The sequence below is a fragment of the Zophobas morio genome, unplaced genomic scaffold (genome assembly GCF_036711695.1).
Source record: "Zophobas morio isolate AGI-343-1 ecotype UQ-CSIRO unplaced genomic scaffold, CSIRO_AGI_Zmor_V1 ptg000007l, whole genome shotgun sequence".
NCBI classification, from domain to species: Eukaryota; Metazoa; Arthropoda; class Insecta; order Coleoptera; family Tenebrionidae; genus Zophobas; species Zophobas morio.
In genome coordinates this window covers 4,974,131-4,990,538 of record NW_026972112.1, presented here as the reverse complement: position 1 = coordinate 4,990,538, position 16,408 = coordinate 4,974,131, and the positions used below count along the sequence as shown (strand labels likewise).

General features: G+C 34.8%; 1 protein-coding gene across 3 annotated transcripts in view; it reads right to left on the bottom strand.

Annotated features, from left to right (window-relative positions):
- Positions 1-16,408, bottom strand: part of LOC135124322 (guanine nucleotide-binding protein G(o) subunit alpha) — a 100,786-nt gene that overhangs the window by 67,506 nt on the left and 16,872 nt on the right. Inside the window, exon 1 of one of the 3 annotated variants that reach the window (XM_064049299.1) lies at positions 15,207-15,602. The exons of the other annotated variants lie outside the window; for them this stretch is intronic. Within the exon in view, the coding sequence (XP_063905369.1) occupies positions 15,207-15,324 (118 nt within the window). The 5' untranslated portion in view covers positions 15,325-15,602. Of the gene's footprint in view, positions 1-15,206; positions 15,603-16,408 lie in introns of those variants that run through there. 3 annotated transcript variants of the gene reach the window in all.

The following is a 16,408-nucleotide window of genomic DNA, read 5'->3' as shown; positions in this document are numbered from 1 at the left end:
TTGATAATCAACTTTATAAAAGAAAAGTGCTAAACTTCGTATATGCTCGATGGTACGTCGTTAAGAAGGTTCTGAAGAACTCGAAAAAAATTCTTGCACCAAACCTTTGAAAATATTAAACATCAAAGCTGAAGAATTACCTCCGTAATTAAGATTTGTTTTAATGAACTACATTGTCCAATACACAGTTAAATAATTAGTTATTAATAATTTAATAATAATTTGCTCTAATACTGCTGACTGATGTCATTTTTGGCAATTTTTATCAGAATTTTGGATTTTCAATTATAAATTCAAGCTAAAACATCAGAATTACAAAGCTAATTCTTCAACTTTGAAGTTTGGTATTTTCAAAAAATAGGTTTAGACTTTTTGAGAACAATCGGTCCAGTAGTTGCGGTGATGATTTGTTTAATAAAATTGACACAGACGACAGACAGAGGGAAACAGGAGACTATTTTTTCGTACTCTAGATAGAGCCCATGAAACGTCGAGAAAACATAAAAGTGACCAGTCGTCGATGGATTCTATTATAATGTCTTTTTAGCTTAGAAACGAAAAGGTTCCACAATTAAAAAAGGACAAACGATTTTTTCAAGTGCTAATTTTTCTCGATAAAAATTCGAATCTTCGGCTTTTTATTCCTTCTGCTATAAATAGTATGATTTCAAATAGATATGAAATATGCATTTGAGTGGGGACCTGTTTTGTTATTTGTTACCTGTTTGTCTATAGGTGATTTTATTAGACATCCAAACTCGGAAAATACTGGATCTACTTCTACTACTATAGAATTTTGGGTTTGTGTAGTACTATCGTGTAAATGGTGAAACGCCAACCTATCTAATGTCGAATTTTCAAAAATCGGAGTGTAATTAGGGTAATTAGGTTTATGGAAATACATACATGTTTCGTACGGAATGTATGGTTTTGGAAATTTCATTATATCCTATAAAATTCTATTGACAATAACGAGGCGGACAGTAAGTACAATGGTAAGAAATATTTATGGTTCACACCAGTTCACCCGAATTTGTTGCAGAATATTTAGCAGGACCTGGATCATTCTGCTTTACATCTGGGGATTACCGGCACGCGACAAGTTTAAGTTGTAAATAATTCTTGCTATTGTACTACTGTCGCGTCTCGTTATTGCCAAAAAAATTTTATAGGGTAGAATGAAATTTTCAAAACTATACCAGTACATCAGCCAGATATAAATAAGAAAGAAATGAACAAACATTTATTCTACAAAGAGTACGTATTTAAATTGATGTTTAAGCGCCCTAGTCATTTATTTAAAAAAAATGCCAGTGCCGCCAACGCTAATAATATTTCTTTAAAAAGAATATAGGGAAATTTGTTATTATACCAACGTTCTTTTATTCGTATGTCATTTATGTTTAGTGAAAGGATAATAAGTCTAAGTTTTTGGAAAAGAGTTCAAAATTGTATACAAAACTCACTTGACATACACCCTGTAAAACTTTTAACTCAGTTCACATATACCTAGTAGGTAAAACTTTACAGCTCCATTATGGCAAAAATGGACAGTAATAAACCTTGCGGTTCGGGTCCATAAAGCTTACAATAGCTAGTTTGACTTATGGGTGGTTTGGCTTAAGCCGCTTAAGTCATAAAAGTTTTGCAAGGTGTCAAGTGAGTTTTGTATAAAACACTAATAAAATAAATCACTTTGAAATTTAGCACACCTTCTGATATTATTACCGTCATAATAGATCACTAACCAAAATTTGTGTATCTACATACTCCCACCCAAATGTAAAATCTGATGCATTTATTTTTGTTTCCCGAGCGTAAGCGAAGGAAGTATAGTAATCGAATCCATCGGACGACGTTTCATAACTTCTAGAGTACGAAAAAATGTAGTCTTCCGTTACCGTCTGTCGGTCTCTCTGATTTCTGTATCCATTTTTATTAGACACGTAATCTCCGAAACTGCTGGACCGATTGTTGTCAAATTTCGTATGTATTATTAGAAATATCATGTAGATGGTTAAATTCTAACCAAAATTTTGCTACTCATCTGCACCAACAATTTGACGATGTCATTTCAAAGAATTGTATGTTTACTTGATTTAACTGTTACACAACAATATAGTCCTATAAGTGTGGTGTATGAATCCGCTTTGAGTTTTTCCCTAACCGTCTAAATTTTTACAAAAACAAAATGCATGATATAATAACAGTTTACCATTAGGGTGTGATCTAGTGGTTACGAGTCAGGAATGCGGACACGACGTCGCGCGTTCGATTCCAAATTTTGCCTTTCTTTTTTTCTCTCGCATTGTGTATTATCTATGTTTATGGCGCAATAACAAATTTTATTGATGAAATTATTCCACTCTGCCTAAAAGGTGAAAGTACGCCCCTCTTTATTTAAAAATGTATAACCATTTTGTGGGGGGGGGGGGGGATTTCTTTTTTTAAGTGAAAACTTCTGCAACAATTGTCTTTTTCAAAAATGTAAAACTTTCTCGAGGAGCCCAAATGTATTTTTTTTTTAATGTGATATCTTCTAGGGGGTCCCAATTATCTTTATTAAAAATGTAAAACCTGCTCGAGGCCCCCAAATATATTTTTTTAAGAATGTGAAACCTTCTCGGGGGTCTCAATTGTCTTTTTTAAAAATGTAAAACCTTCTCGGAGGTCACAATTATCTTTTTTAAAAATGTAAAACATTCTCGGGGCCTCAAATATTGTTTTAATATTAAACCTCTTTCGGGGCGCAAAAAATCTTTTTTTAAGAATGTGAAACCTTCTCGGGGCTCCCAACTGTCTTTTTTGAAAATCTAAAACCATATCGGGGGCCCCAAATGTATTTTTTTAAGAAGTGAAACCTTCTCGGGGGTCCCAATTGTCTTTTTTAAAAATGTAAAACCTTCTCGGAGGTCCCAATTATCTTTTTTAAAAATGTAAAACATTCTCGGGGGTCCCAACTGTCTTTTTTGAAAATGTAAAACCTTCTCGGGAACCCCAAATGTATTTTTTTTTTAAATGTAAAACCTTCTCGGGCACCCCAGATGTATTTTTTTAAAAATGTGAAACCTTCTCATGGGTCCCAACTCTCTTTTTTGAAAATATAAACCTTCTCGAGGGCCCTAAATGTATATTTTTAAGAATATGAAACCTTCTCGGGGGTCCCAATTGGCTTTTTAAAAAATGTATAACCTTCTCAGGGACCCCAATTTTTTTTTAATATTAAACCTTCTTGGGGATTCCAATTGTCTTTTTTAAAAATGTAAAACCTTCTCGGAGGTCACAATTATCTTTTTTAAAAATGTAAAACATTCTCGGGGCCTCAAATATTGTTTTAATATTAAACCTCTTTCGGGGCGCGAAAAATCTTTTTTTAAGAATGTGAAACCTTCTCGGGGCTCCCAACTGTCTTTTTTGAAAATCTAAAACCATATCGGGGGCCCCAAATGTATTTTTTTAAGAAGTGAAACCTTCTCGGGGGTCCCAATTGTCTTTTTTAAAAATGTAAAACCTTCTCGGAGGTCCCAATTATCTTTTTTAAAAATGTAAAACATTCTCGGGGGTCCCAACTGTATTTTTTGAAAATGTAAAACCTTCTCGGGAACCCCAAATGTATTTTTTTTTTAAATGTAAAACCTTCTCGGGCACCCCAGATGTATTTTTTTAAAAATGTGAAACCTTCTCATGGGTCCCAACTCTCTTTTTTGAAAATATAAACCTTCTCGAGGGCCCTAAATATATATTTTTAAGAATATGAAACCTTCTCGGGGGTCCCAATTGGCTTTTTAAAAAATGTATAACCTTCTCAGGGACCCCAATTTTTTTTTAATATTAAACCTTCTTGGGGATTCCAATTGTCTTTTTTAAAATGTGAAACCTTCTCAGGGACGCCAAATGTTTTTTTTTTTTAATATGAAACCTTCTCCGGGGTCCTAAATGACTTTTTTAAGAATCCTCAGGGCTCCTAACTGTCTTTTTTGAAAATGTAAAACCTTCTCGAAGGTCCCAATTGTCTTTTTAAAAAATGTAAAACTTTCTCAGAGGCGCCAATTTTTTTTTTAATATTGAATCTTCTCGAGGGTCCCAATTGTCTTTTTTAAAAATGTAAAACCTTCTCAGGGACGCCAAATGTTTTTTTTTAATATAAAACTTTCTCGGGGGTCCCAACTGTCTTTTTTAAAAATGTAAAACCTTGTCGGAGGCCCTAAATGACTTTTTTTAAGAATTCTCCTCAGGGGTCCCAACTCTCTTTTTTGAAAATGGAAAACCTTCTCGGGAACCCCAAATGTATTTTTTTTAAATGTAAAACCTTCTCGGGCACCCCACATGTATTTTTTTTTTTAAATGTGAAACCTTCTCATGGGTCCCAACTCTCTTTTTTGAAAATGTTAAACCTTCTCGGGGGCCCTAAATGTATATTTTTAAGAATGTAAAACCTTCACGGGGATCCTAATTGGCTTTTTAAAAAATGTAAAACCTCAGGGGCCCCAAATTTTTTTTTAATATTAAACCTCGGGGATTCCAATTCTCTTTTTAAAAATGTGAAACCTTCTCAGGGACGCCAAATGGTTTTTTTTTTTAATATGAAACCTTCTCCGGGGTCCTAAGTGACTTTTTTAAGAATCCTCAGGGCTCCCAACTGTCTTTTTTGAAAATGTAAAACCTTCTCGGGATCCCCAAATGTATTTTTTTTTAATGTAAAACCTTCTCGGGCACCCCAAATGTGTTTTTTTTTTAAATGTGAAACCTTCTCATGGGTCCCAACTCTCTTTTTTGAAAATGTTAAACCTTCTCGGGGGCCCTAAATGTATATTTTTAAGAATGTAAAACCTTCACGGGGATCCTAATTGGCTTTTTAAAAAATGTAAAACCTCAGGGGCCCCAAATTTTTTTTTAATATTAAACCTTATCGGGGATTCCAATTGTCTTTTTAAAAATGTGAAACCTTCTCAGAGACGCCAAATGTTTTTTTTTTTAATATGAAACCTTCTCCGGGGTCCTAAGTGACTTTTTTAAGAATCCTCAGGGCTCCCAACTGTCTTTTTTGAAAATGTAAAACCTTCTCGGGATCCCCAAATGTATTTTTTTTTAATGTAAAACCTTCTCGGGCACCCCAAATGTGTTTTTTTTTTAAATGTGAAACCTTCTCATGGGTCCCAACTCTCTTTTTTGAAAATGTTAAACCTTCTCGGGGGCCCTAAATGTATATTTTTAAGAATGTAAAACCTTCACGGGGATCCTAATTGGCTTTTTAAAAAATGTAAAACCTCAGGGGCCCCAAATTTTTTTTTAATATTAAACCTCGGGGATTCCAATTCTCTTTTTAAAAATGTGAAACCTTCTCAGGGACGCCAAATGGTTTTTTTTTTAATATGAAACCTTCTCCGGGGTCCTAAGTGACTTTTTTAAGAATCCTCAGGGCTCCCAACTGTCTTTTTTGAAAATGTAAAACCTTCTCGGGATCCCCAAATGTATTTTTTTTTAATGTAAAACCTTCTCGGGCACCCCAAATGTGTTTTTTTTTTAATGTGAAACCTTCTCATGGGTCCCAACTCTCTTTTTTGAAAATGTTAAACCTTCTCGGGGGCCCTAAATGTATATTTTTAAGAATGTAAAACCTTCACGGGGATCCTAATTGGCTTTTTAAAAAATGTAAAACCTTCTCAGGGGCCCCAAATTTTTTTTTAATATTAAACCTTATCGGGGATTCCAATTGTCTTTTTAAAAATGTGAAACCTTCTCAGGGACGCCAAATGTTTTTTTTTTTTAATATGAAACCTTCTTTGGGGTCCTAAATGACTTTTTTAAAAATCCTCAGGGCTCCCAACTATCTTTTTTGAAAATGTAAAACCTTCTCGGGCGTCCCAATTGTCTTTTTAAAAAATGTAAAACTTTCTCATAGGCGCCAATTTTTTTTTTAATATTGAATCTTCTCGAGGGTCCCAATTGTCTTTTTTAAAAATGTAAAACCTTCTCAGGGACGCGAAATGGTTTTTTTTTAATATGAAACTTTCTCGGGGGTCCCAATTCTCTTTTTTAAAAATGTAAAACCTTCTCGGAGGCCCCAAATGTCTTTTTTTATTTGAAACCTTCTCAGGTGTCCCAACTGTCTTTTTTTAAAAATGTGTAACCTTCTCGGAGGACCCACATGTCTTTTTTTAAGAATGTGAAACCTCCTCGAGAGTCCCAACTGTCCTTTTTTAAAAAAAGCGAAATCTTCTCAGGGGCCCCAAGTGTCTTTTGTTAAGAATACTAAATCTTCTCGGGACTCCCAACTGTCTTTTTTTACGAAGATTATCCCGAAAAAGTAAAATTCCTCAAAATCAATTTTTTTAATTTTTCAGAGAGGCAGTATTTATTGGACTGTATCAGAAGCTAGTGAAGTTCTGTCGAAATAACTTTCGACCAATTTTTTTTTATTTGTGTGAACGCTATAAGAATGTCAATTAAGGAAGTCATTTTTGTGGGAGTACCAACAAATTATACGGAGAGTTAAAAAATAATAACATTTGGTTTAGCCTTCTGAAATTATGAATAAAAATGGACTTTATTGATTCAAAATTCAAAAATTCTTTAAATATGCGCAGTTTTACAATTTGTATTTAAAAAAAGTGGCTCAGAAATGTCGTTTTAGCATCATAACAACAAACCTTCCACAGTAATTACACGGCCCTCTAAACCATGCGGCATACATAATGAACATATAATCACCATGACTTCTAAAATATACGTTTTTTTTTCATCAAATTTAATTACTCTTTGTCACGACATACGCATAAATGTTTCAATTTATAAAGTCACTTCCCTCTTCAAAAAAACATTTCAATTTTTTTGCAAACGCAGCTTTTACTTGTCTTTAATTAATTTAAAAATTACAAAGCGCCATCTACACTATAATTCGCAAACTACACAAAGAAGTAGGCAGTATTTCAGAATGTAAGTATGTATTTAAATTTTTTCCAATGTAGCTTAGTATAATGACGACTACTACTGTTAGTTTAAACTTGTAGTAATCAATACGGCTCCCCTTTTCCGATTTATGCAATGCACTAAACGCTATAATGTAACACCAGCATATTCAAGCCTCTAGAAAATTACACTGTTAATTTAAGAGCCTGTAGATGATAATAATGTACGTCACATGTCGTCAGCTCCGTCTATAAATTATTCTTCAGACACTTCCGTCATATAATGCTCAACTACGTGTACGTTACTACCATACTTCCTTCCTGATGAGTACACATCATCCCCATTGTTTCGATGCAAAATCGCTCATCATCAACGTCGTAACAGCGTCTGCCTCCATCAAATCTTCCATGAACTTGTGAGAAAATGTTACACTCACAATTGAAGTTAATTAGCGGAACTTCTGAAATCATTAACTGCAATCGAACCGCTACACTTTTCCCAACAACAAAACGGAGCACTCTCCGAAGAGTATTTCGTTAATAACACATTACCCGGTGTTTTATCGACCTTATGAATTAATAATGCTGAGGGCGTTGCATACTTAATGAGTACTCTTTACATGCAGAGTCGATTTAAATTTTAAAAGCCTTCCATAGTATTAACGTCTGGAATAAAAAATTTATTCGGAAAGAATTTAACCAAGCCGATCGACATTTTTTGTGGAGCGGATTTTAAGAAAAACTCTACATAAATTAACAATGGCGGGTATTTCAAAGTAAAACGGAAATGAGAAATGCAGCGGGGTATCAGTCAACGAACGACCTCCGGGTCTCGGATTTATTGATATTTTATTGCAAAGTAAACCCGCAAAGCAAATAGCGGAGAATTCTAGAAACGGAAAATTACGGAATTTTTATGTGAATCATAATTTATGGGTGTTGCTTCAGGCTTTGTTAGTCAAGTGTGGTGGTATTATGCATTTTTGCGATTATAGAATTTGACTAATTTATCTTCTTCCCTGTAGTTTCTTTTTATAGTGAAACTGATAAGTCAAACCACAAAAACCGGACGAATGTGACCTTCCGCTAATTTTTGTACTCGATTTTTGTTTTATAGCAGTGACAACCAAAATGTTAAGTAAAAACTTAAAAAGTAATGGTTGGTATGTTATTTATCATAAAGAAACGTAACAAATTTTGTAAAAGTGCCTACTACTATATACACTATTTATAAGGAAGAAATTATTGTCGGATCCGACCATTTAGAAGCGCTGGTGTCTGTCAAACACTGACACCGTTTATATTTGGGTGCAAACATTTCGGAACAAGTCTAATTATATGCATTTTACGACTGCTAAGTAACAAGTTTTGAACACACAATACCTAAGTACAACGACAGGAAGGTATACTTTTAGATTGTTATATTATCTACACAATCTATAACCCAGTGTAATTTAACCACTTTTATTTTTGCCACTTGTAGCCATCAGAGCTTTTAAATAAATCGAGAATATTTTATTACGCCATCTAAAATAGCTCCAAGATGCGAACAATTATGATCGCAATAATTCTCTCGCGTCATTAGTATGAAAAACCACACCTGCTTCATTACAACATCCACATTTAGAACCTGAACATAATAGAGTATTCTTTGTTGCCTTTGCTCGTCGACCATTAAAACTCATCCTGCGGCTTCCCGTCTTCCTCTGGTTAGATAACGTTTACTTCTACTGGTGACTGAGTTTAGAGAACCTTCTTCAAATGTAGGACATCATTTCCTAGCAGAACCACCGCCAAACCGCAGCCACTCAACACGTATTCGTGAAACAATACAGCGTCAACTTGAAATTTTAACGGAGGATTCTAACCCCACTTTTTACTTCAATGAGTTAATTAATTTGTGTTGAAGTAACGCGAAAGCGGCACGTCAAAAAGAAGTACAAAATGGATAATTTTTGCACAAATAGTTGTACGGTGGTAAGATCGCAGATTAAATTTACTAATAAAGTGTATTCGCAACAATAGCGTACAGTTGGTTTGTCAAAATTTTGAAATTTCAACTGTCATATTTTGCGTATACATAGTATCGAGTGATTTTTTTGATTTGTGATCTGGCTACCCAAGAATTTGTTGACAGAACATTTTTTTTTATTTAAAAAAAATTTTAAATTTTAATGTAATGTGGAATATTCGATGAGGTTCAAATATAACCTGAGTGGAGTTAAAATTATTCATTTATGATAAGTAACACAAATTGTATCCACTGAGGTTTAAAAATAGTGTTTTCAAAATCCGAAACAAGAAATGGTCTAAAGGTTCACGGGACTCCGAGATTCTTTAAAATTATTTCAAAAACAAGATACTTGGTGTCCCCGAGATTCTGACTAATTACTTCAAAAACAAGGCAAGAGATCTCCCAAATTCTTTCAAACTACTTCAAAAAACATGCATAAGGAGTCCCCGAGATTCTTTCAAACTACTTAAAAAACCAGACACAAACGCTCCCCGAAACTGTCTCAAATTACTTAAAAATTCAAACGCAAACGCAATTCAAACTATGTACTTTAAAAATCAGACACATGGAGTCCCCGAGATTCTTTCATATTACTTCAAAAAACAGAACAAAAAGGGTCCCCGAGATTCTTTCAAATTACTTAAAAAACAGAACAAAAAGGATCCCTGAGATTCCTTCAAACTACCTCAAAAACCAGACACATCGGGTCTCAGAGATACTTTCAAACTATGTACTTTAAAAATCAGACACATGGAGTCCCCGAGATTCTTTCAAACTACTTTAAAAATCAGGTACAAGGGATTCTCGAGATTCTTTCATATATCTTCAACAACAGAACACAAGTGGTCTTCGAGATTCTTTCAAATTACTCCAAAAACAGAATAAAAAGGGTCCCTGAGACTCTTTCAAACTACCTCAAAAACCAGACACAACGGCTCTCAGAGATTCTTTCAAACTACTTTAAAAATCAGGCACAAGGGGTCCCCGAGATTATTTCAAATGACTTCAATAATCAGACACAACGGGTCTCAAAAATTCTTTCAAACCACTTTAAAAATCAGGTACAAGGGATTCTCGAGATTCTTTCATATAACTTCAAAAACAGAACAAAAGGGGCCCTCGAGATTCTTTCAAATTACTTTAAAAACCACTGCAAAAAGAGCCTCCGAGATACTTTTAAATTACTTCAAAAACCAGGTATAAAGGGTCCCCGAGATTTTTTCACACCACATCAAAAATAAAACAAAAAGTGTAATACCCGAGATCCTTTTAAATTATATGATTCAAAACGAGGTATAAATGGTCCCAGAAATTCTTTCAAACTACTTCAAAAATAAGACAAAGGATCTCTGGAATTCTTTCAAATTACTTCAAAGACAAAACACACGGAATCCCCGAGATTCTTTCAAATAACTTCAAAAACAAAATACACGATCTGGAAGATTTTTTTCAAATTACTTCAAAAAGAAGAAGGTTCTGCGAGACATTTTTAAATTATTTCAAAAACCAGACACAAGGAGTCCCCAAGATTCTTTCATATTACTTCAAAAACAGAACACAAGGTGTCCTTGAGATTATTTCAACTTGCTTCAAAAAACAGAACAAAATGTGTTCCCAAGATTCTTTCAAATTACTTCAAAAACCTGGTATAAGGGGTCCCTGAGATTCTTTCAAATAACTTCAAAAATAAGACACACGATCTGGAACATTTTGTTTCAAATTACTCAAAAACAAAAGGGCTCTTCGAGATTCTTTCAAACTACTTTAAAAATCAGGCAGAAGGGGTCCCCGAGATTCTTTCAAATAACTTCAAAAACAAGACACGATCTGAAACATTTTTTTCAAATTACTTCACAACCAAAAGGGCTTTTCGTGATTCCTTCAAACTACTTTAACAATCAGGCAGAAGGGGGTCCCCGAGATGTTTTCATATAACTTAAAAAACAGAACAAAAGGGGTCCTAATGATTTTTTCAAATTACTTCAAATGGGGTCCCCAAGATATTTTCACACAACGGGTATCAGAGATTCTTTGAAACTACTTCAAAAAAACAGAACAAAAGGGGTCCCCGAGATTCTTTCAAATTACTTCAAAAACCAGGTATAAGGGTCTCCGAGATTTTTTCACACCACATCAAAAATAAAACAAAAAGTGCAATACCCGAGATCCTTTCAAATTATACATATACTTCAAAATGAGGTATAAATGGTCCCAGAAATTCTTTCAAACTACTTCAAAAACAAGACAAAGGATCTCCGGAATTCTTTCATATTACTTCAAAGACAAAACACACGGAATCCCCGACATTCTTTCAAATAACTTCAAAAACAAGATAGACGATCTGGAAGATTTTTTTCAAATTACGTCAAAAACAAGAAGGTTTTGCGAGATATTTTCAAATTACTCCAAAAACCAGACACAAGTCATCCCCGAGATTGTTTCAAACTACTTCAAAAACAAAAGAAGTCTACGAGATTCTTTCAAACTACCTCAAAAACTAGACACAACGAGTCTCAGAAATTCTTTCAAACTATGTACTTTAAAAATCAGACACATGGAGTCCCCGATATATTATGTACTTCAAAAACAGAAAAAAAGTTGTCCTAGAGATTATTTCAAATTACTTCAAAAAATAGAACAAAAGGTGTCCGCAAGATTCTTTTAAATTACTTCAAAAACCAGGTATAAGGGGTCCCCAAGATTCTTTCAAATTATTTCAAAAACAAGACAAGGGATCTCCGAAATTCTTTCAAACTACTTTAAAAATCCAGGAGAAGGGGTCCCCGAGATTATTTCAAATAACTTCAAAAACAAGACACAGGATCTGGAACATTTTTTTTCAAATTACTTCAAAAACAAAAAGGGTCTTCGAGATTTTTTCAAACTACTTTAAAAATCAGTCAGAAGGGATCCCCGAGATTTTTTCATGAAACTTAAAAAACAGAACAATAGGGGTCCTCGAGATTAATTCAAATTAGTTCAAAAAACATAACAAAAGGTGTCCCCAAGATTCTTTCAAATTACTTCAAAAACCAGGTATAAGGGGTCCCCAAGATTCTTTCAAATTATTTCAAAAATAGGACAAGGGATCTCCGAGATTCTTTCAAACTACTATAAAAATCAGGGAGAAGGGGTCCTGGAGATTCTTTCAAATAACTTCAAAAAACCAGGCACAAATCCCCGAGATTCCTTCAAACCGCTTCAAAAACAGTGGAATTGAGAAACGACCTTGTGAATTTTTAAAATCTAAATTCCATTTTCACGTTTAATCTTAAATTAAAAGCTTATGAGTTAGTTATCTTTTTTTTATCAGATAAAACTACATTTGGTAATAATAACATATGGTAGTCATAATCCTGAGTATTCTTCTGGATTATTTGTATTTTAGCCGTTAATGTATATTATAATAATCGCCTATTTGCAAACACAATCTTTCTTCTGAAACTCATACAAGGTGAGGATGAAGATTTTTAATATTGTGGTCTCAAAAGACTCATACTCATAATACTTTTTGAAACTCGCTAGAAGTGGTAAGTTCAGACGCTTCGAACTTACTGTCATTAAGGATAATTGATACGGTCTGATTTGAAGATCAACTTGACATAAGTAACACTATGGTTACCTTTAACATATTTGCCACTTCTTAGTAATAGTGGACCTTTTCAGTGGCGTAACAATCAAACTGCGGGCCTGTGTTCTACAACACTGTGGGGCCCCTAATAAACAGCGAAATAAAAATATTTAAAAATACGAGTATAATGAGTAAAGAATGAGTAGATTGCAATTAGCGCTAACGTTTTATTAAAATCATTCTACCTGAAACATTGAATTAAAAAAATAAAATACAATAATTACCTGAAGACATATAATTAAAATATATACAATATTAGAAACTAGCCGACCCGGCAAACGTTGTTTTGGCATTTCTAGTGAATATTTTGGTACATAGTCAAATAAAAAATTAAATTCAAATAAATACATAAAAATTTATCGTACGACAATGATTATATTCAATGGCCAACTTGCAACCCTATTGCGCATCTGTGGATGAAAGCAAAGATACTCATATCGTTATTAAAAAATGGGGGTTGGTGGTAGAAGGGTCAAAATTTAGGGTTATATATATTTTTTGATGCCAAATCTTAAAAAAATAAAAATAAAAAATGTTGTCTAAAAAATAAAAAAAGTTTGGTAGGTCACCCTTATCACTTAGAGGTTTAAAAAATAGTTTACTAGACCTACCGAATATACACAAAAAATTTCGTAAAAATCGGTCAAGGCGTTTCGGAGGAGATTGGTTACAAACACTGTGACACCAGAATTTTATATTAGATTATTTTAGAAAAAAAATCATTACCATAAAAAAGGTTATACTGAGTCGACCTTAAAAGATTGACGTATGCTGTCGCGGACTTTTTTTTAGAACTTTTAGAAGGGAACAATTCCATCATACATGATTTTTATGTAATTTTAAGCGTTTAATAAGCAGCGTAAGCAACGGAAGCTGTCAAAGGACGAATAATTTTCCGTTTTTCCGATATTTTTCATTGCTGCTCCGCTGCTATTAATCATAGGGTGACGTTATATAGTCTATAACCTTCCTCGATAAACGCACTTTCCAACACAAAAAGATTTTTTGAATTCAAACCAGTAGTTTCTGAGATTGGCGCGTTCAACCAAACAAACTCTTCAACTTTATAATATAAGTAAGTATAGAAGTATAGAACTATAGATAAAATGCCCATTTTTTTTTTAATCTCAAAATTGTTTTCTTCTTGCTTTTCAATGGGCACAAGTTGATACAAAATTTGACACATCTAAGCTTCTAGCAATTTGATTTCCATTTGAGAGATTCAATGAAGGTAATTTGCATTGGCTCATTGTTTCTTAAAAAATTTTTAGTCATTTTTAATTTCGAAAAAGATCTTTCCGCTGAAACCACCGAAAGAGGTATTGTAAGAAAAGTGAAACATGCTGTGATAATTTCAGTGACACTAGTTCAGGTACGTCATTCTGTAATAATTTCCCAGTCCAGTTTTTTTTTCTACTTAAAAAATTAGTTTTAACATACGTCAGATATATTTTATTATTCCAAAAAAGCACCACAAGTACAAAATTAAAATAGTTTTGAAAATACGAAAATTTTCATAAAACACAACTGAAACTGATTTTTTTTTCACGTTTTATTACAGCATGAAGTTTCACTGTAGAACTGAGGACAAAATTTAAGTATTTTGTTGTCTTGCATCATAAATTAGTCATACTTTTGTCGGATAAAGATTGGTCATTTACTACATGGGGTGTTAAATTTGCTACAATGGTATTGCGACACTGCGACAGGTTTATTACAAACAGATGCTGCTGCATTTTCGACCGCCGGTGCCGGTCGCTAAAACCCGAGTTTATTGAGTCTATGATATTGAGATGCCGCCCTTTGCAGTAAAAAATTCGTAAATAGCAATCGACCATCGATCCTGGGATTACCGCACATTTTCGAATTTTTTATTTCAGGATGTAATTTGGGCAATAATATAAAAAAAATCTAATAAAAAAATGTTCGTGTGACCGGGCCGGGCCCCTTGAAGCAGCGGGCCCGTGTTCCGCCGAACACGTGGAACACCGGTAGTTACGCCACTGGACCTTTTTAATTTAAAGTTTTCATTATAATGTCATCTGTCGGAATAATTATGACATTTGAACTTCCCTTGCCATTACCACACGCTCAAAAAGGAGTGGAGCCATATCAGTGCCCACTTGGATACTAGAATCATTTATGAAATCTTGTAAAAAATTTTAACACAAATGTCGTTTCTTTGCCACAAAAAGTCTTATCTGCGACTCCACTATCAATTAGCAAAAAATCAAAGAAAACTGTTTTAAGTTTCAAATTGGTTTGAAGTTATTATGACCAATGACCATGTAGGCGAAACTTAATAGCTCAAATTAATTAAGTATGATAATTTTTAATTAATTCTCCTAATTCCGGTTGTAAGTGTGCCATAAATCACTCCACTGCAGCAACTCGGCGTCCCAGATAGTGATCTCCAACCTGCAAGATCGCCAGTCGCCGCTAGCCGAAAACACGTTCCGCGATCTTAATCTTTTTTCTTCGCACTCGTATCAGTCGTATCACCCATATCTTCGCTATCTCCCCCGCCGAGGCCAACGATACCGCTTTTTCTGGACACGATGAAGCGATTACAAATCAAATTTCCGCACACTCCGCCGCATCCGGTGAATAATTCCGGCGAATATCCGCGCCGCACCTAAACCTATCCACCAACCTAGCAGCAACAACTTGACGTCTCTTTTGGCCTTCTGGCCCTCCTCCTTCAGCGTCTGGTCGATCTGCTTGGTCCTGGCGATCGCCGCCCTCTCCTCCGCCGAAACCGTGCACCCCATGGCGCAGTCCTCGATGCACGACGTCTTGGCGGCGTTTGCTGCACTCGACCACGAAAGCACGCACCTTTGCACACGTGTTCGCCTCTTCGATCACTTAATCCACTTTACGGCCGACGCACTATCAGAAATCAACATCCGGAAACCGTGATTCGCTGGGCTTATTGGGTTTCGGCGAATTTCACGCGGACGCGTCCGGACGCTTAACACGGACAAAGATTGGATCGACAGATCGAAGTGGCCATCGGCAGATGGTTCGTTTTCATCGCGCCCTACCCCTCTGATACACATGTGCTTGGCAGAGGACGTCAAACGGTGGGGCCCCCACTCTCCGACACGCAGTGACGTACGTCTGATAAAAATACCAGGATCGCCAGACGACGCACAGTCGGAGCGAATCCGCAAAAGCGACCGATTTTATTTATTGGGCGGAAAATTGTGGATGGGACGGCGCTGGGTTAGGGTGTTTTTTTTTATTTCGGTGGGATGACGCAATGACGACGAGCAGTAAACAAAGTCTGACAAGCAGTTAGCTGTCAATCAATTTTCTCGCGTTCTGTACTAAAGTGAAGCTGGCATGTGGAGTTATTCAGCAAATAACTGCAGTGGACCAGTTCGTTACTGTTTTTTTCCATTTGAAAGGTAACACCGCTTCAGTGTCAGTTACAACACAGAAAACAAGTACTCTGTAAAAATTGGGTGTTTTATTAAAAAAAGAAAAACAATAAATCACTGATAAACATGGAAAAGAAAGATTATCCTCACAATAAAAATCCATTATATACTATTTTTATAACCAAACAAAGCTCAGATCTTATTATAGATGGCCAGTTTCCAGAAATTTGGGTCTTATCGCTACATACAATATATGGGAAATGTCACAAAAAATTACATATTTGTATTACTTTTTTCGTGGTATGAACACGGTTTACTGGAAGTAAGATTAAATCTGCCATTTATGAGTAAATGGGTTGGTTTTTATAAATATTGAGCAAATGTCAAAAATACAAATTGTCAAACAACACACTATCAGATTTTTTCCCACTTTTTCCAAATCAACGAAAAGTACATTAAACGAATAAAAACC